Consider the following 20,736-nt stretch of genomic DNA (forward strand, 5'->3'; position numbering starts at 1 on the left):
TTTCAAAAGCATACAGTAATGTAATAAAACAAGCGATTTGAACATGACTGACTGACAAAAGAATAACTCTTTTCCTAACTGTCTTTCTGTATGGAGCTCCATTAGTGCCACATATAAAGAATCTTATAGAGATAAAGAAAGAAATCTCTGACTTGTTTCTGGAAAATAAACTCGTTTAGATTTTTAGTTTACACACAATCTCATTGAAAGAAAGTTCATCGTCTATGATCACACCTTAAAAGAGTTGATCATCTCAATCAACATTTTTATTGTAGCAGTAACTAAGGGTAAGGATTTACTTCCAGAAAAAAAACTTGAGCTTGTTGTTTTTTGTTTTCGCATAAAACCTGTCTGAGCTGAGTCAAATGTAACTGAATTAGATTGAAAACAAACTGAAAAGATTTGCAAGTTTGCACAAGAGAATTTGGATAACAAATTGATGGTATCATCTGCATTAAAAAGGATGTGAAAACATGAAATAAAACTCAGCCAGCTCCTAAGTGAATATGTTTTTTTTCTATGCTATAAAAGAAAAACATATGACCCTTAAAACTTTGGTTTTCAAGAGTTAACAGCGTGCAGACATAAGAACAAACTATAAACTTTAGGGAAAATAAAAAATATACATCTGACTAAAAACAAAACACAAGACATCAATTTATTGCAGCAACCTCCACTATATGCATTAGATTTTGAAACAAGGTTGTAGAGACATCATCTATCAGCTAAGTCAAATATTTCAACTTTAAGGGGCATTCCAGATTAATTATGTGACTAAAAAACTTTAAATTCCTTCTTTTAAATACTGAAACTGTGCACTGTCAGATTTCAGGGATTGTACACAGTGAAGATTAATTATTAAACCCAATTTTCTTTAATTCTTTGGACAAAACTTGAGTTTAATGGACATGAATGTACATTAAAACGCAATTTAAAATGTTCTTAAAATGCTCCGTTTGCTGATCAGGGCCAAATGACCTAGAAGCTGGAAAAAGTTATATTTCCAATTAGCAACTTGAGATAAAACTACAGCTGAGAAAATTTACTGTGCTCGAGAATTTGCCATTTTAATTTGATATTTGAAACCCTAAGAAACTAGAGAACAATAGTCAACTTGCTTTTAGCAAGATATATGGCATGACCACATTCAGTTGCACTGGTTTCCCATTAGAGGGCTGGATATATTAGACAAAACGTAATTTATTGTCTAATAAAACAATTACTTGTGGAATCTTTAAGTAGGATGGCAATCAAGTCCAAATAGTAAAAGTAATTAATGTAATGCCTTATTAGTGTGTAATTTAATCCTGGCTCTCTTACAATTAATGGCTTTAAAAATGTATAGGCATGAGAGAATTTCTTTAACCTTCTCAGAAAACGCCACATGGAAACTAACCATTTGGGGCATTCACTCACACAATCCTCAGAAACTTCGATGCAACCGATATTATAAACCCATTCATGAGTCATTAATAAAAACTTGGACTATAAACTCACAAATACAACAGGATATCTGATGTTTTACAACTTCTCCAAGTTAAGTTGTGGCTCTCTGTCCTTCAGTTGGTGCTCTGTGGATTATTATTCTTGCAAAACTAAAAAAAATGTATATATATACATATATATTCCAGCTGGTGGAGTTTGAAAGTACAGTTCATGCTGCAAAGTTTTTTCCACCCCCACACAAAATCTCCCGTCAGAGTTGAAACGTGACTTCCTGACTGCCTCAGGTGATCTGCTCCTCCTGGTAGGTGGAGGTGGAGATCGAGCCGTAGGGATCCACCACCGTCTGGGCGCAGCGCACCACCGTCACGAGGAGGAAGAAACAGAGCAGGAAGAGGAAGAAGAGGGCAAACCCGAGGTCCACATCCACCTCAAAGGGTGGCGCCTGGTACGCAGGCTGGTCCATGTGGGCGATGCTGAGTCTTGTCAGAGGAGCTCGCCTCTATCACCTCAAGTCTGGGGTTATGTGCAGCCGAGATGATCGAGAAGACTTTAAAAAACAAAAACAAACAAACAGAGGAATAAAATTCTTCTTAGTAAAAGCACAAAATGTCTTTTTCTGTCATCCTAAATCGCTACGCTGAAGTATTTTTTTTTTCCAGTTTCTAATTTAGCCCCTCATCTAATCTACGTGATCAATAAGCTCGTCTAAAACAGATCAGATTACTGTGTGAATATCTTATCTCTGCAACTGCATCTATCTGCTGATATAAATCCATGAAATTCAAGCAGAGTGATGAGAGAAGATCATCTTCAGAGCTGAGTTCAGAGCCGTCATTTGTTAAAAAATACCACCTTATCACTGTTTCACTGAGGAAAAAAGTACAAAAATAAAACACCAGGCAAACTACATTTACATCAATCAATTAAAATCTTCAATTTTTTGTTTTTATTTATGCAGAGGCTTACACCTAATATATTTTTTTAAAATCCCCTTTTCTGCTTACTGCTCTCCGTATCCAGCCTGAATTAAAAGTTTTGGCAGGTTTGAAGTGTCGTACAGGTGGACGCCGTTTACTTATTTAGTGACCTATGAAGGCATTTGACTGGGAAATCAGATACAAATGATATTTTTTTGCAAAAAAGACAGAAAAACGTTTCAATACAAGACTCATTTATCATTTCCAAGACATTGTATAACGGATCAATGAGGCCCCTTCAAGATTTTTGTCCATTTTTGTCTCTTTAAAGGGAGTATGTGTTTATATTTCCAATCTTCATGTTAGACAATGTTGCTTTTTAACTTTCCCAATTCAAACATACAGCTTTAATCATGTGAAAATAATTTTACATGACAGCCAAACTAACTGATAAAACTAAAGCTAGCATCGTTTACTAAAAAAAATATATTAATTCGGCCAGATAATAGGTTTCCTGATGCAGCTATGCGAGATCAACTGTTGGGTAAAACTAATCATTTTATTTGAGTGCTTCATGTGTTCAGTTACCTAACTGGCTCTGACCAGTTATTCTTTAAGGTTCTTTCTTTATCTGTGATGTAATTTCCCACTCATCCATCTGTTCTGTTATCTCTGCACTGTTCCACTGAAGAAGGTCATCATGATAAAAGCCAATTCAAGCAGAGTTCACTAATCTTTGATCCTGACCGGGTTAGAGGTTGTGGATCTGTCCCTTTGCAAAGGAAGGCATAAAAACCTCATTGGTCTGGTGTCTGGTTCTTTACAACCCCCCCAACATTAACTATCTTTAAAAGTTTTGAAAAGTCATTCGAGTTTGACTTAAACAGAAACAAAACCTATAAATAACAAAAAAACGCCATTTCTTTTAGTTCCAGCATCAACTCTGCAAAGTTTCAAAACCGGTAACTCACCATGCTGGAAGCATCGTCATCTGGGTTTTGTTTGCCGAAGAGCCAAAAGCCCAAACCTCCCAAAAGCTGTCATAGTTTGAAGTTTATAGCGTCAAAACTCTGTGTTGCTGCAAGGTTTCCTTATTAACGAGGCGACACTGGACAGTGATCTGCTACCAAAGCCTTTACTGTCCCTCCTCTTGCAATATCATTACAGGGAAAATGAGCAGCCCACAAATTAGCTCCTGCACTCAGGAGATACATGGATGCAAGATACACAAGCATGCACTCACACCTCGCGACCTCCCCCCGGGTGTAAAGCCTTTATTAATACTTAAGCAGGAATTGAATAACGGTCTACACAGTTCACAAGTGGATCAAACACCCCTCAGCTTTTGTTCTCCTGTCGGGAGACCTTTGATTGGACTTCACACCGTCCTGGCTCACGCAACCAGGAGGTTTCATTTCACAAATGTAAGAAGAAGAAAAAAGACAGGAAGAGGAAATGAGGAAAAAAAGAGGCAAAGTCAGGAGAAAGCAGGAAAACTGGACACAGAAAATCCAGAGAAACTGGAGCCGCATTGGCAATTAAATTGCAGAGCCAGATGCTGCAGCCGGGTGGAAATTGACCCCGCTGCTTTAAAATGGAGATTGTTGCATTGAGGCGGCCTGGTGGCAGGAACAGTGTGGAGGATAAAGTGGAGCACAGGATGGTAAAGTGATCCCGCTCCATATGCAATTAGATGAGGAGGACTTCAAGCCTGCAGCCAAAATACAGTAGAGGAGGGTGGGAGGAAAAAAAAACTAGTTTTCTTTTAAAAAATAAAAATAAAAAAAAGCTAAAACTTTCCACCAGTATTCCACAGAGAATCATAAAAAATGCAATCATGGCCAAATCTTCAACATTTTGAGCAGTATTCTTTTGATTCTAATAAATAATGTGCTTTTTTTATTACCCCAGATTCCTCAGATTTATGCAAAGAGTCCAAAATTACAGCGTTAACCAAATTCTGACTGATCCTTTTTACCTTATTAGTAATTTAGGTCAGGATGTATTAAAAAAAAAAAAAAAGCTAATCAACCTGCTTTTTGAAAATTTCATATTTTAAAACTATAAAACGAAGCACAAAAATTTTACTATATGGCAATATGATCCATTTTTTTTGTTTTGGTTTTTTTGCACCTCAACTACTTTGAACATGTTATCAGAGAAGGTATACTAAAAATATTAGTTATTTCCGGTAAAAAAAAACAAACAAAAAAAAAAACTTAATCACATTTTGTATTTACCCAACTAGTCTTTTTGTCTACAAAATGCAAAGAAAACACAAAGCAAACCTCAGTGAAAAAAAATTGTTCAGAAATAAAATCCATAAAAACATTTCAACATCGTCTTCAGAAATAAATGCAACAAAAACAGACGTTTTCCACACAAATTTATGTCATCCATGTTAGAAATGTACAACTCAGGGAGGATAAAAACACGTCAGCAGAAGCAAAGTTGTCAAAACGAGAGCTGCGTGTGATTGGTCAAGAAGGCATTCGAGAAGAAGATTTATTTTTTCTAACAATTTAACAGTTGAAATGATGAAGGCACTTGCAAATAACAGCGTCTTAGAAAATGTAAACAACAATTTGGCGTTAACGTTTTGTTTACTCACTACCATCTTTCTTTGTTCCTGGCTAAACCAAAAAAATTCTATCAAAACAAATGAATATTCACGTGAATAAATATAAAAATAAACGGCTGAAATTATTTTTTTGAACCTCCAAACAAATGATTTGAAATCTGAATCAAACAATGTAACTAAAATGATTCACCAGTTTTTTTTTTTTCAGACAATACTGATCGTCTAAAGAACCGTAAAGTGCATCTCAAGATGACCGAGACATAAATAATAATAAGATAAAAAAAATAAAATAAAAACAAGTATACTAAATGGATATGCTTTGGATTACTCCGGCCAGAAAATAATCAACATTTACTGATCGACTTAATCAAACACTTTGCTCCCAAATTTTAACTTTTTGGCCGCACTAAGAGAATTAAACGATGAAAAGAAAAGTGAGAAAACTTTAAGATTTTTAAACAAAACAAACATTTAAAACAAGCCATCTCTCAGAAAAGTGAGTATTTAAAGACACATTTCTCCAAAGGCACATTTCAGCTCATATGGCAAGCTAGCCACCTTCACTCGCACTATTACAAAAATATTATTATTATTTAGCAACTGTTTCGTCTTAAACCTGGCTGGAGGCGCAACGTTTAACCGAAAATAGCCAGAGCGGCAGAAACGCAGCAGAAACCTTTATTTATTTATTTGTTTTTGTAATTGAATAAAACTTTGGACTTAAGGCAATTTATGGTCCATAGGAGAAAAAAAATAAAATAAAAATAAAAAAAAGAAATCACTGCCACATTTACAGTAGTGCTCATCACGTCATCTCTGGCGTCAGTGCGTTTATTTAGAGCAAAAATAAGTCAAGTTTTTAGATCGACACTCGGAAGAGCATTAATGAGCTGCGGGGGACGGGAGAAACCATCTGAAGAGCCGAGTTTCCAGGAAATATTCCCACCAAGGAAACAAAGCTGCGAGCAGGCGGGCTGGCAAAGAGGAAAAACATAGAAGTGGAAATTTGTTCTGCTGCTTGGAGGCAAACGGGATCGTAACGGCTCCTTTTCTATCTTAGTGTAATCCACAAAGAGGCCGGGCCATCTCCTCGGAGCTGACTGCGTTTCCTAAAACGTAGAATACAAACGAGAGTAAATCTGAGCGTGATGCCTGCTGCATGTTCTTCAGCTTCCAGATGAGGGCGCCACTGTCACCTTTTCTTTTTTGTTGTTTTGAAATCACCCAGTCTCTCTCTTTCTGCCCAGTCAGTCTCTTTTCCTGTGGTTGTTGAGGACAGAGTGACCGTTTTGCACATGGCCGTTCTTCGGCTTGCCGCAGTCGTCTTCGTCGTCTGACTCCGTCTCCTCTTTATCGCTGCGCTCGTCCTCCACGATGTCCTGTCGCAAAAACACAAAGCGGAACGGAAAACGTGTTGAATTTCGGTCGGCTGATGCGACTTTGTTGCAATGCTGTCATCAACTCGTCCACATCTTGTCCCCTTATTTGAAGACTTTGATTAATTTATTCAGTTTTCAAGGCCATAGTTTTACAGCTAAAAATCTGAAAAGTGTGGCGTGTTTTTGTCCAATTTGACAACAGACTGCTGCAAAGTGAACCTAAACTTCAGATCTTTAGTAGCTTGCCAACAGACTTTTTTTTTCTTCTGCAACCATTTTCACCATCAGTTCTGGCAGGATCTGCCAGCTTCCCACAGCATGATGCTGCCACCACCGAATTTTATCATGAGGACGGAGTTTTAAGAGTGATATGGAGGTAGGCCTGTCACAATAGCCAATTTTTCTTTGTTAAACTATGATATCAACTAACACCAAACTAACATATTAATGCAAGTTCACCCTCTAAAAGATCAACAATCTTTAATTTCAAAAGAAGATTTAAACTGCAACACATTTTAAATATCAAAAACTAAAACAAATAAAACCAAAACCATAAATAAAGTACATTATGAAACCTCTCCCTTCTAAACATATTAATCATTAAGCCCAGACAAGGAAAACGGTCAAAACTTATGAATTTTGTAAAATATATGAAAAATGTAAAACTAATCTGTCCTTTTTAATAACATTAAAGGGCTGCGGTCTCTTTAAAAGTGAGGCAAAGCAACACAAACGGGCTTGCAAATAAAAATTACTGGGCTCATTTTAATTTATCGTGCGACTAACTGATTTATTGCTTACTGTGACAGGCTTGCATTCAGGATTAGTTTTCTGGCTCTCATAATGTTTTATATAATTCAGATTTTTAGTTCCTTGCACGGCTTGTAACAAACTGCAAAGAGTTCCTCTTACAGCTTCATTTCAGCAACAGCTCTCCATCTATTCCATTTCGATTACGGCCAAAGTTCTGGATTTTCAAACAGCAGCAACAGATTCTTCCACCTGAGCCGAGGATCTCTGCAGATCCTCCAAAGTTGCCGTGCTCTTCCCTTTCTCTCTCACAAGATGCTTCCTCTGTCGTCTCTAACAAACCTCTGACAGCCTCACAGGACAGCTTGGAGTTTTATTTTGGAGCGTCGGAGTGAAAGGTGTTACATTTTGATTTTTATGTGCAAAGAAATGATTTTGAGACCACGCACGCACTTTATTGCACCTAAAAAAATAAAAAAAATCCCAATAAGACACTGATTTCTGTTGCTTTTTCTTACATTTCCTGGCAGGAATTTGATGACCATGCGTAGGATGAGTCCCGTCCAGAAGACGTGCAGAATCAGCAGCACCACCAGCAGCCCGTTGAAGAAGTAGAAGCCGAAGAAGGTGGAGTAGAGGGACAGCGGGTACACGCCTGTTGCATATATGATCCTGGAGAAAGGGGCGAACAAAGGGGTCCATTCAGAACCGGCGTCAGTTATCCTCTGGAGCCCGTTGAGAACGGGCCGGGAGCTCAGACAAAGAAACATTGTTTGAAGAGCGGGGGAAAAAAAAAAACACTAAAAAGTTGTGAAAACGTCAACAAATTTATATTTCAAGTACGGATTTGCTGCTTCTTGAGTGTGAAGAACGTAACCGTAGCCAATGATAAAACATTGATAAGTATAAAATGGCGTCTCAGTGATTCCTCCCACACTGAGCGTCTCTGTTGAACAGCTGCTTTTGTGGCAGAGTAGGAAGTGACATCCAAAGAATGAGAAAACTCACGCCGACTTGTTTATGGGAGACTGAATGCTGAAGAGGTGGTACAGTGAAGGAGCATTATCGCTAAATCAAAAACACTAAAATGATCGAAACGCCAATCTGTCATTCTCCTAAATGTTTCCAAACTTCCTGATGGCAGGAAAATATTAATTTTTTTTTTAATTTACGCATGAAAAACAAAAATAACTCAAGGCATTTGGTTAATTATTTCCATTTTAAAACTAAACAACTTGCTGACGGTGCAGAAAACAAATGAGTTCAATTAACCTGGGACAAATATGACGATGGTGCCAAATGTGTAAATAAAATATGCAAAGAAGAACAAAAATATAGAAATTCAGCTCCGCAGCCACCACTCACACATTCCTATTAAACATTGCATCGAATAAACATGCGTGTGACGCATCATGCGCGATGTTTTTCCGTTTTACCAGAAGGGGAAGATGATGAGGCGGGTGATGATGAAAACTGCAGCGAACACAGTGAAGATGAAGTTGCAGGTTTTTTTCCAGCCTGCGTAGTTAAACATTTTGGCCGACTAGAAAGAAAGCAGAAGAAAAAAGGAGATTTTTTTATTTTTATTTGTAGTTTTTTTTTTTTTTTTTTACCTCTACAGGACAGAAACTCTCTACAAATATCGAAGAAATATTCATTTCTGCTGATGTAAAACTGTTCAATTATTTTAACCAAGAGAAGATATCTGGGGGGAAAAAATGGCAGAACCAATTGTTGCTCTTCTGTCAAACAGTTAATAAATCATTCTCACACTTGTAATCTACACTCAGTGATAAATTATACAGCATGGATTGCTCCATCAGTGACAAGCTGCTGCATCCCAAACACACAAAGCAACACTGCTGCAGGTTGTTCCTACCAGGAGATGCTCAGCTAGACTATTTAACGCAGCTCTAAAAATAATCAGTTAGAATTACCTTTATAGTTTCTCTTAAAAGGATTTTTTTTTGTTTTTGCACAAACATATCGCTCTACACATATAAGCTTATTAATACTGTGTGTTTGTACCATTTACATCTATCAATAACTGCAACGTTCTCACTTCCTGCAACTGTACAGCTTCTATTTTTAGTGTTATTTCTGTGGTGTGCACACCTGTTTGTTTCCACTCGCCTGATACTTTGTGGCTGAAATTTACCCAATAACAGGGCAAAAAAAGTAATGATCCATTCCCAAAAATCACACAACCAGATTACATTTCAGTTGCATACAAATCCAGTTTGTACGCTGCAAAAACACAAAATAATGCTGAGTAGTTTTTGTCTAGTTTCCAGTGCAAAGATCTTAGTACAAATGAAATAAAACAAGTAACTTTTCAGCTAGATATAAGAGATTGTTTTTTAATAATTCCCTAATGTTGATTTTTTTTTTAAAAGTAGTAGTTCTACTTATAAAAACATATTCTTCCAATGTTATAAGTGAAATAATTTGCCAGTCGAACTAGTGCGTTTTCTTTTTTTTTTTTAGTGCACTAAGGTATTTGCATTAGAAAATAGAGTAAAAATGCTTTGTTAGATTTTGTGTTTTTGGTCCATCCTCCACAAGTGAGATCAACTTTGAGGTTTTCTGCAACAAATTATTTAGGCGAAACAAAGGCTGAATATGTGGGAAAGCACAGGTACGGTAGAGGAGGTGTAATGCTGTGGGCGTGTTTTAACAAAACACAGATCCCTCTCAGTGTGGCATGGCTTAATTCACCTTGAAAAATCAGGAAATTTTAATGACAAATCTGATAACTTCTTTTAGTAAAGTAAAACTGGGTTGACGACCCACAACACAATTAAAACCAAATTAAAAATGGTTCGCCACACACAAAATCCACCATCTAACCCTTTTTAATGTCATTTTGGTTTAACCCTTTGGATTTTATAACGCATACATTTGTGAAGAAGCATAAAAAAACAACCATTTTTGGCCTTTTGGGCGCATCATACCTCCATAAGATAGTCAGAGGCGTCGTGCACCAACATGATCAAAGTCCCGGCTCGGATGTAGTTGACCAGCCAGGAGAAGCTGATGAGGAGGATGGTAGCCACATGGTGAACGATTTGTTCTTTGAAATCCTTGACAGGAAGAAACAGGTGATGTTAAAAACCCAAATGCACCCAAGGATTGGTGACTTATTGATCGAGCTGTAAACATTCCTCAATAAAGCAATGCTCCAGGATCCAGTTTTCTTTTTTTTTTAAATGATTTACTCTCTGCATAAAGCAGAGCGCACAGTTAGAGAAGCTACGCTACGTTTAAAAACATTCACGTCAAGACGTTTAGCTGGAAACGACAAAACTAATTCTCAGATTAAAAGGGAGACTTCAACACGGTGGCATTCTGCTGAACTTTAACCTGCTTTCTAGCTAAAACCCTGTTTTGGTTTGACAGATTATCAGCCTCCACTGGTTTGAGGTTTGCAGCTTTAGCGCTTTCTGAACAACATGTAAACCTCCTGCACACATTAACCCGACATGTCACACATGAGCAGCTCAGGAGATCGTCTTTACGGAGAGCTCGAAAAGCCGACGAGCTGCAGTCGATACGACGCGTCAGGATTTCACGAGCAAATCAATACCCAAACCTCAAAACGCGGCACAAACACAAGAGATCATTTTCAGGCACTTAGGAAATTACCACTCTTGACGGACGGTTTCCGAGGGCGAAGGTGTGTAACGTCAAACTATTTAGACACAATGCGGCTTCACTTGCCTTCCGCTTGACATCCGATGCCACGCTGAAAACCAGGGAGACGTAGAAGCCGAGCTCGATCATGTAGTACCAGTACTGGGAGGTCAACAGCGGCTGGAAAACGAGGAAACGTTCAAATCTCGTTCAGTAAAAACACAGGAAAATACTCACAACTTCAGGAGAAACATTTGAATAAACAATAATCACCATTTTGGGGAAGTTTTCCCACACCAGTTTTACATCATGGAACCACGGTTTCTACGAAGAAGCAGGAAAAGTATGATGTGAGAAGCAGGACGAGGACGTTTTTAAATGTCCACAAATCTACAACTGTTAGACCCGCCACAGACAAACAATAACTCAATTAATCACATCAAAAATTAAAAGAAACTCAATAATTCGTCGTTTTTCAAAAACAACCGAAATAAGAAATGAACACTGAAGATTCTGTAAAATAAAATGAACAGCCCACTGTAAAAAAACAAAAACAAAAAGAAGGGGCTAGTTGGGGAAAAAAAAAAACGAGACAAGAAAAAAAATCATTAATGAAAGATTAGTAACTTAAATGTTGATGATTTTTCAGTTCATCTGCATGACAAGCTTTGGGCGCACTACTTACATCAACAAGGACTGCCAGGCCAGCAAAGAAAGCAAGAAGGTAAAATGTAAACCTCCAGCTGCAAAAGAATAAAGCAATTATCTCAGAAAACAGGAATAGTGTTTAATAGTGTAGTGCTTTATGTAGCAAAACATAAAAAACTTGACTAAAAGGTGCTCAAAGAAGGGTAAAAAGCTGTTGTGATTACGAGATTTACGAGAAGGAAAAATGATAGTTTAGCCACATATCGTATCGTTTATCATTTATTGTGAAAAATTTAATGTCACAATAAGAATTTTTGATTTATGGTTCTCGTGATAAATTTCAGTTAATGTTAAAAAAGTAACTAAAAATCTAATTTTTACTGTTTTCTCTACGATTTTTGTTCCCGGAGAGCATCAATAAATATGAATAAATTTGAAAATGTGATTAAAGTTAAGTCTTTACTTGTAGCGTTAGTAATAGAAATCACATGTGGCTTCCTGAAAAATACTCTTCAAACGCAGCGTATTTGTGGTGAAGTGAAGTAATAAATAGTTTTCTTTTATCGTTTATCATTATCCCAAAAGCGCTACGAAATATCATGATAAAATTCACAATCCATTATCTACTGAGACGGACAAACGGCAGCTGGGAAACAGCTGGCCTGCGTTGGTTTTGCCGCTCACCAGATGTCAGTTTTTTTTCCTCTTTCTGCAACAGGTTTTGTGAAATGCTTCCTCCCACTTTGTGGGTGCGGCTTGCAGCTAGAAAAGGAGCCACTCGTGATGAAGAGGTCATCTGTGCCGCGTGGAAACAGTCGAATACGACGCAATTAAAAGCTTTAATGTGCGGCAGGAATGTCTCTCACGGCGGCTTTACAACAACAACCTCAATAAATCACTGTTACTGTTTTACAACGGCGGCTGCCGGTGGGAGCTCAGAGCCGGCGCTGCTCTGCGGTTTCTGCGAGAGACGACTTCCCCACGAAGTGCTGCTGCAGGGTTTGCATGCTTTCACGTCGACACGCTCGCAAGAAATGTTTCATTTGCGAGAGAACATCATGACCTCCAGAAAAATGAAACTATGTGAGCACTGGGACTCAAAGGAAATGCGGTTCTGTTCGGAGGGAAATGGGAGGATTTAGAAGCGCGGACGTAAACCAACCTCGCTTCCTGAAACTTCTTGAGCTTGCTGGGTCGGTCTTGATTTCTCCGTCGCCTGAACCACCGCTGCACCTGTCGCACCGAGCATCCCGTCTGTTTACTTAAACTCTCTATGGATCTCTGGAAGGAGACAAGACAGCAGGGAGGAAACTGAACCTGGTGCTGCATTCGGGTTGGACCGCACCGAACGCCCCACATCAGAATCTACAAGCAAAACTTTTATCCGTTCTTGGCAGTTTTTCATGTCATATCTGTATTTTTGTCCAGGCTCTGATTTTGAAAGTCTGGAGGCATTTTTACCCTGTGGACGGACTGAATGGACGGACAGACAAACGGATGGTTGGCTGGATGACTGGAGACAAACATTTGGTGGGAGTAGAAAAACAAACGGACAAACAGAAAGACAAACGGATCAATGGATGGACAGACAGACGAGAACTGGACAGATAGACAGATGGACAAACAGATGACAACTGGACAGAAGGACAAACAGATGACAACTGGACAGAAGGACAAATGGACAAACGGATGACAACTGGACAGAAGGACAGATGGACAAACAGATGACAACTGGACAGAAGGACAGACTGATGACAACTGGACAGAAGGACAGATGGACAAACGGATGACAACTGGACAGAAGGACAGATGGACAAACAGATAGGTGGACAGCTAGAAGGATAGACAAACAAATTGACGGATGGGTGAAAAGACGGATGTACAGACAGACAGATGGGTGGATGATTATTGTGGAAAAGCCTCTGGATGAATAAATGAACTAAACCAACATTCAGAACAGGGAATAAATTCAGCGCTGATGTTTGCAGTGGGAGTACCTGTGTGGGATGTTTTGATGTGCTACAGAAGTGAGACTCCAGGACGGGATTAGGCGACGCACAGACACGATGCTTGTCTCTCACTCCCAGCAGAGACGCTAAAGGAAGTGCTATTGTCCTACGGAGCAGAGAAGCAGAGTTAGCGTCACATCTAACAGTCCTCAGAAGCAAACAAAAAAAGCCACGGAGATTAAAATGACTCACTGCTCAAATATCTGTCTGATGATAAGGAAGCAGAGCGAGACGGGGAGAACCGCCCACAGGTCCCGAGTTTTAGGGAAGACTTTCCCATCGTGATCCTTCAGGTCGTCCCAGCCGTAGCCTTCTGGGAACCAGATCCAGTCGGCCCATATCAGCTCATTTAACCAAGATAACATCCTAAAAGCAAAACACAAAGGAGAGCTGAGAAAACAAAACTAAGGCAGATGTTAAAATGGAGGATTTGGTCACTTCGTTGATTGTCCAACAGACAGCCAGGAACCGACTGTGTGCGAGTCGGCTTCTTGATATCTGACCACTTCCTCCCGAAGCTGATCAGGACCAATGATAGATCATTTCTCTAATGTAATAAGCAACGCGATCAAACAAAAAGGGATGAAAGGCTTGATTCGTAGGAGTTTCGTAGATGCAGGAATTCAATAACAAATCAGCAGCAACGGAATGAGGAAAAGGTTTTAGTTTTACAGAAAGTATGATCAACATCTGGATTCAAGTTTCATAGCGCTCATTAGATTCTCAATATTGTGGTTCTCTGAATCTAGAGAAGGAAATTACACAACTAGCAGAGGATGTGGTTATAGTCTGTTGAGCAACATATCCAAGAAATGTCTCCAGTTTTATTTCTACTCTTTCATTTGTAAAAACAAAAGAAGAAAAAAAAGGTTTTTCAAATGCTAACATGATTCCAGTACAGTAAACTGCTTAAAGTTGCATGATAAGTAGAAACTGATTTGTATAAGACAGAATAACTGAATATAAAATATTTCCAGAAGGTTTAATCAATTGTGCCAACTTTGTGCACAAAGCTCCATCCATTCAGATTCATAAAGTAATCTGATTATTTAATTGGCACCATCAGTGGGTGGAGAGGTATTTATTTCCCTTCGAATTTCTAATGTTTCAAGCACAACACTGAATTTTAATAGGTTTTATGTGACATACCTACACCATTTTATAGATTTACAGACAAGAAAATTGATTCAAATATTAGATATCTGTCATGTAAAACATTTTGAATTTTTTCACTGTTTTTTGTTGGCCTTTCACAAAACAACTCCAATCAGTAAAGCAATTCAAATCCATTTAGAAAGTGCATTTATTTCAGAATAAGTCATCTTAAACTTCTTCTTAGTCATTAGCAAAGTACACCAAACGTTTTGCGCTTTGTACCGAATAAACAAGAGACTCAAAGCATTTCTGGGGTGTGAATTAATCACAAAAATCCCCATAACAATCGCGCCTGTAATGTGGTAAATTAAAACCGGTCACATGAAAAATGAGCAATAAGCAGATTGGAGGGTGGGCTTTCATTTTTGCACTGTGTCAAACTGTCGCTTGAATTTGAGTGATCCCGTACGATTCGCTTTCTTTATGCCTCCGAGTCACCGGCCTTCTGATGGGAGCGTATAAACAGCCGAAGGGTCGCTCGTTAAACCGGGAGGATATCAGCGGAGTTTGCTGACAACACCTCAGCGACTTGCTCGGTCATCAGAGAAAAGCTTTCAAATGCCAGATCAGCAGGTTTTTAGTGCGAGGGTGATTATGCAACAACCTTTGTCCCAACGTTGGAGTCTCTTAAAGTTAAGCTCTGCGGTTATTCCACCCGCTTCCTGCATAATAAAACGAGGAACTGGAATGAGCTGCCCTGTTCTCAAAGAGCTCATCAATTTGCAACCTGCTGGTCAGAACGAGTCTTTCACCTGCTTCCAAAAGAACAATGAATGGCCTCTTGGCTGATTGTGCTAAATTAGGTCAATGGTTTCGGGTTTGCAGTCGGCCCTCGAGAGTTTACTCTGGGATTTGAATGAACCTGCAGAGACACTTTCTGTCCAATGGGAGAACTGCAAACATTCCTCGAGGCCGTTTAGTTGTCAAGACGTGTTTCCATGTTCTCAAATGCAAAATGCGCTTACTTCAACATACAGAAAAAGGCAATTGTGAAATGAGGAAAGCGAAAGCAAAAAATGTAAACATGCTATAAAGATTATGCACGTTGAAAATCATCCTCCGTTTTTAACCACAGAAATGGCGACAGCTAAAACCACTAGCTTTAGCTGTCGCCAAAACTGCACCGATTGCAGTTTTCTGGACGATTACCGATCTTTAAATCAGAGTCGTCTTGCAGATTGAACTGTTTGTGCATTTCTCCACGGAGATTTCTTCCTACCAGACACAACCTTCACTTTAATGGGAGCAATGTGATCAGTGACATCTGAAACTTTAGACTGAAAAACATCTACCAACTTATCTGCATCATTACTGCTCAAGGGCAAGGAAGAAGAGTAGATCTGATTAAATGTTTCTGCTGTGTTTTCTGTGAAAAGAACATTTTGTGACAGTAGCCATTTGTCCAAGTGGGTCAAGGGGTAAGAACTGTCAAAGATAACAGCAAAGTGATCCGACAAGGCGACATCAGTTACAGAGACATTGGAAATATTCATACCCTTACTGATAACCAGGTCCAGTGTGTGTCCTTGAGTGTGTGTTGCTTGTTTGACACGTTGTGTTAAACCAAAACTCTCTAATATGTTAAAGAGCTTTATTTTTGCCCCTCTGTTTTGGGGGTTGTCAACATGAATGTTGAAATCACAGACAATTTTTAAACAATCACAATCAATGCATACGAGAGATAGAAGCTCATTCAAGTCCGTAAATAAATTTTCCACGCATGTTGCAGTTTTGTATAAAGTTAGTGTCAAAGTTCGTTTGTGGCCTTTTACCTCAATTCCCAGATACTCAAAAGACGTGAAATGACCCAAAGAGATTTTACTACAGTTCATGGTATTCTTAAAAATTTAAGCCACGCCTCCTCCTTTTTTATGTTTTATATTCTCACTTAAAAAATTGTATGTAGGAGGCGCTGATTCAATTAGTATGGTTGGTTCATTATTGTCATTCAGCCATGTTTCTGTCAGAAATAAAACATCAGTATTATGCTCGGTGATGAAATCATTAGTTAATAGAGCTTTAGCACAAAGAGATCTGGTATTTAAAAGAGCCAGTTTAAGTGACTTGGAGGCTGAAAGTTCTTCAGTCTGAGGTTCCTTTAGGCGGCGGATCAGTCTGAGGTTTGAATTGAGACCGCTGTTTTTTACATTTCTGTTTTTTGTAACTTTTCTTGTAGTGATCCGGACAGGTCATGTCCTGCTTTGCAGTGCCGGGGGACCAGACACATTCTGGAGGAAGTCGGGTGTAAAGATAACATCTGGACCCCGGGCTCAGACCTCAGAAACGCAGAGTGCTGGATCCTCTGGGAAGTCAGGCTTAGATGAAATGAGGTCTGCTGTTAGCGCTAAGGAGAGATGTGCCGAGGCGAGCCTGTCGATCCATACCATCTGTAAATCTGAGAAACTCTGGCCCGGAAGACATTTCTTCATAGGCATCTTGTGAATGCAGCGAATGAGTGGAGGGAGGAGGGGAACCAGTCGTTCTGTCCCCAGTTGATGTTCTATCAGTTTGTTTTGGGATAGTTTGTTCTTGATACGCGGAGGGTTCCATCGTAGTCAGACATCCTTGAACCTGTTCCTCTGAAGCAATGGTCACATTGTTCTTGTTGATAAAATGAAAAACGTTTGCAGTGAGCAGCCTTATCCCGTGTTTGTTAAGATTGCGTCCGCCTCTTCCAAAGAGGTGAAAGCGCTGCCAATAGATCCAGAGGTTATCGATGAAGGTCACTGAGCTGGCAGGGCAGGTTTTAATCAGCCATTTGTTTATCATGAGCAGCCTGGAGTGTTTTTCGTCTCCCCATTGAGGTGATGGAATTGGACCGCTGGGAAATAACTTCATTTTTAATGTTCCCCATAGTGTTCAGAAGATTATTAAAGTCCTTTTTCAGAATCTCCAATTTTTGCTTTGCCAGATCGTTGGCTCCAACATGCACAACTAAAGTCTCAATATTTGGCTGATCAGTGGTTAGGGAGAGCACTTTGTGAGTTAAATCAGACACAGTGTCACCAGGAAAAGAAATCTCTCTCGTTTTCTTGGCATTGCAAACGTGGCTGATTCCATTTACTGCTTCATCTCCAACAATAAGCACGCTTGGCATACCTTTCGTTTTCCCGGTGGTCGCTTTATCCTTTGGAGTTTGGGGGATTTGAACCAAATTACAAAATTATTCTGGCATTTAGCAAATAAGAAAAAAAAATTGGGCAATCCTAATTGACCTAAAACGGGAAAATTTTATTCTGATTCCACGTTAAACAGTGTAAGAAAAATGCATGAGTCTCTTTATGTGGTGTGTGAAAACTTCCAGTTTCTACTGGTGTGTCTTTAGTCCTTACTCGTTGTTGTGCAAGAATAGTGTAGCTACATTCGGCTGAATTAGTTTCTTTTTACAGAGGTTTTTTTTTGTACAATATACGGGGCTGTGAAGGTGTTTTCCCCTCTCTAGCCTCTCTCCATTTTTTGTCGTTTTACCCCATATTTTTATATATTTTTGTGGTCTTTTATGTTATTGTAGAAAAAAAATAAAAAGGCACTAGCCTTTTTATTTTTTTTAGGTGAAAGTAAAATAAACGCTTTTTAAAATGTCTCACAGAAATGTATTTAAAACTCTCCACGAGACAAATCTGGATTTACAGAGCCTGAACTAACACACAACATCTCTGAATTAACATCTCAGAGCAGATGGGAGCACCAGACCTTACAGTGTTGTGAAAGTGTTTGTCTACTTCCTGATTTCCTCTTTTTATTTTTTGCATGTTTGTCAGACTTCAGTGTTTCAGAGGATCAAACCAGTTTAAATATTAACCAAAAGCAACACAAGTAAACACAAAATGCAGTTTTGAAATCAAGCTGTTAATTATTAATGGAGAAAAAAAATATTAAAAACCGACATAACAAACTGGCAGCAATGCCAAAAGTTAATGGGTTCACACCTGCCTCTATGTTACAATTAAATATTTGCTATATATATATTAAAATATTTTAGATTTTTTTTTAAAAATAAATTGCATACATTTTTGTAACCACAAAGAACTGCTAAGATGCAATATTTGGCAGGATATTATACCTCAATTGGCATGCATGCAATAATTTATTTGGTCTTAGATGGTTGTGATTCTTGACATATTGACATATGGAAGACCAGGCCATGAAAATATTGTAATAGTCTGAGAAAGACTTAAGAAATGGCTTTTCTTTTTAAACACGTGTGTTTTCATGCACTGTATTTCATATAAAAATCCCAACCCAACATTAGTGGAGTTGCATTAATATTTGGCGATTTTTATGGCTATAACCAATATTCAAGTATTTGAAAATTATGATATTATAGTTTATTTCCTTGGGAACTATATTTTAAACCTACTATGCATCAGTTCCTACTTCAAGATATAAAGGACTGTGTATTAATGTACTGTACTTTGCATTAGTAAAAAATATTTTTGTGTAATGCATAGGGCACCAAAACCGGGTCCATCCCAGGGGCCAACATCCGTGTAAATCCGGCCATGAAAACACTAACAAAAGTAGTTGATGAGTCGATGTTTACAACATTTTTAAAACTTTAAAAATGTAAAATTAAGGTTTCACCCAAAAATACAAAAACTGGACAGAGGTTGTTTATATGGGCACAGTCAAAGTTTAAATTTACTTATTTATTTTTTTTAAAATGTAACTTGATCCTGCTCATTATAAGTTAAAAAAAAAAACTTTTCCCAAAGGGCTTTAATAAAATAAAATAAAACAAACATAAACAGTCTTAAAAGTATCTGTGTCGAATTTTTTTTTCTAGTGTTGCTAACGTGAACCAGGGAAGGGAGCGGCAACAGGCGGGGCGCATCCGGGATATATAGCGGAACAGACTACCTGACTCTCGGATGGAGCTTTCAAAAAGTTACCAAACACTTAAAATAAGCCGCAAACTCGACACAAAAGAGGCTCTGTGCACATCCTCCTGATCAATGAGTGCACAAAAACACACAACGAGGCGTTGCAACACTTCTAGCTAATGTTTTAGAAGTTGTACAACAAGCAGAAGGAATCGGGCTGAAAGTTAGCACCCGACTCCAACTTCATTACAGAGCGATTTCACGTGTTTTAACGAATCGAGATGAACTTTAATCATCTGCCTTTAACGTTCTCGCAGTCTTTCCCCTCCGTTTTCGTCAACACAACCCCGCTAAAACGAGGCCTGCTAGCTAAACTTTGACGTGCAAACGTTTTCCAGCGGTTAACTTCCAGAAGATGGTGGAGGGTGTCAGCGAAGTTTAAAACTTCCTATAAACCCTCCAGGACCTACACTCTCGCGTTTCACTCTAAAATTAGCACTCTAAATTAAGTGTACTGTGATTTAAAGCTTTAAACTGCCGAGTAGAGCACATTTTGTCGAACAGATGCTCCAGCATGTAACGGTGCTGCGTAGCCCCGCACTTACCTCTCGTCTCTTCGCCGTGTGCAGACAGGTAATGCGGGCTGAAAATGTGCTCATCGGGCGGGGGTGGAATCACGGCTTCTGCTTCTTCTGCTCCTCCTCGTCCTGTGTGTCGTAGCCGGGAGGATTTCATGGGTATTTCGCCATTAAAGTAGCTCCAAGTTACACATCGTCCTGCAACTGAATCCGTTTAGTTTTCTCCTTGTGTCAAAAAATAAATAAATAAATAAATAAATAAAAAATGTCGCACTTTCTTTCTCAAAATCTTCTCCCGTGTCGATATAAATGTGTGGGGGGGAGATAAATTCAGAGTTGTTTTTCTTTTGTTTTGTTTGTCCCCAACCTGGTTCTTGATAACTGCGGGTTGCTGTTACGGATCAGACACAGAGTTCAAGTGACATAGTGGATTTTTATGGTTCGTTGTACAAGATGATGAAAGAGAGGCAGGCAGGCTATTTAAAGTGACGTCCGGGTATGAGGGGTAATCCGTGCCGCCTGAAGAGTCCCTCCCTATCTGTTACGCCAAATTCAGCAAAAATCCCATACTGTGCCTTTAGAGGGCGCTGTTGCTTCTGTCCTACCCCTCAATTATTATTATTACACAAATTATATGCTAATTTCTTCTTCCTGTTGTCTGCTGCCACTCTTAGGGAAATATAAAATATCAAACTCGTCAACTTGTTTACTGTAAATGTAGTGTTCTTCGGATTATGTTACTTTCAATTAGTTAAAAATAATATCACACACTTAATACCACTCTGAATTTCAAAATCCAGATATTTTGGGGATTTTT

General features: G+C 38.7%; 1 protein-coding gene across 3 annotated transcripts; it reads right to left on the minus strand.

Annotated features, from left to right (window-relative positions):
• Window positions 1–4,732: 4,732 nt before the first annotated feature.
• On the minus strand, window positions 4,733–20,421 carry cers2a (ceramide synthase 2a). 3 transcript variants are annotated; one of them, XR_476918.2, is made up of 12 exons: window positions 19,947–20,420; window positions 13,556–13,729; window positions 13,352–13,469; window positions 12,517–12,635; window positions 11,392–11,449; window positions 10,980–11,030; window positions 10,794–10,886; window positions 10,028–10,156; window positions 8,510–8,616; window positions 7,592–7,745; window positions 6,141–6,323; window positions 4,733–6,053 (listed from the first exon to the last, which is right to left on the minus strand). XR_476918.2 is itself a non-coding variant. In XM_016676119.1 (12 exons), exons 2-11 carry the CDS (start codon window positions 13,726–13,728, stop codon window positions 6,192–6,194), a joined length of 1,134 nt encoding a protein of 377 aa, XP_016531605.1. In that variant the 5' UTR covers window position 13,729; window positions 19,947–20,421; the 3' UTR covers window positions 4,733–6,055; window positions 6,144–6,191. The 3 variants fall into 3 exon arrangements, 2 of the variants coding, with proteins under 2 accessions (XP_016531605.1, XP_007561529.1); XM_016676119.1 differs by having other exon boundaries at window positions 4,733–6,055; window positions 6,144–6,323; window positions 19,947–20,421; XM_007561467.2 differs by having other exon boundaries at window positions 4,733–6,323.
• Between the last annotated feature and the right edge of the window lie 315 nt (window positions 20,422–20,736).

This window comes from Poecilia formosa, unplaced genomic scaffold, assembly GCF_000485575.1.
Source record: "Poecilia formosa unplaced genomic scaffold, Poecilia_formosa-5.1.2 Scaffold127, whole genome shotgun sequence".
Lineage (NCBI taxonomy): Eukaryota > Metazoa > Chordata > Actinopteri > Cyprinodontiformes > Poeciliidae > Poecilia > Poecilia formosa.

What these genes read in the sequence shown, in the direction of transcription:
- cers2a (XM_016676119.1), bottom strand. Translation starts at nt 13,728, where the DNA reads ATGTTATCTTGGTTAAATGAGCTGATATGGGCCGACTGGATCTGGTTC. An exon ending in GGGAAAACTTCCCCAAAATG is followed by an intron (nt 10,887 to 10,979) that starts GTGATTATTGTT and finishes CTCGTTTTCCAG; the next exon opens with CCGCTGTTGACCTCCCAGTA. An exon ending in CATCGGATGTCAAGCGGAAG is followed by an intron (nt 10,157 to 10,793) that starts GCAAGTGAAGCC and finishes CTTCCTGTCAAG; the next exon opens with GATTTCAAAGAACAAATCGT.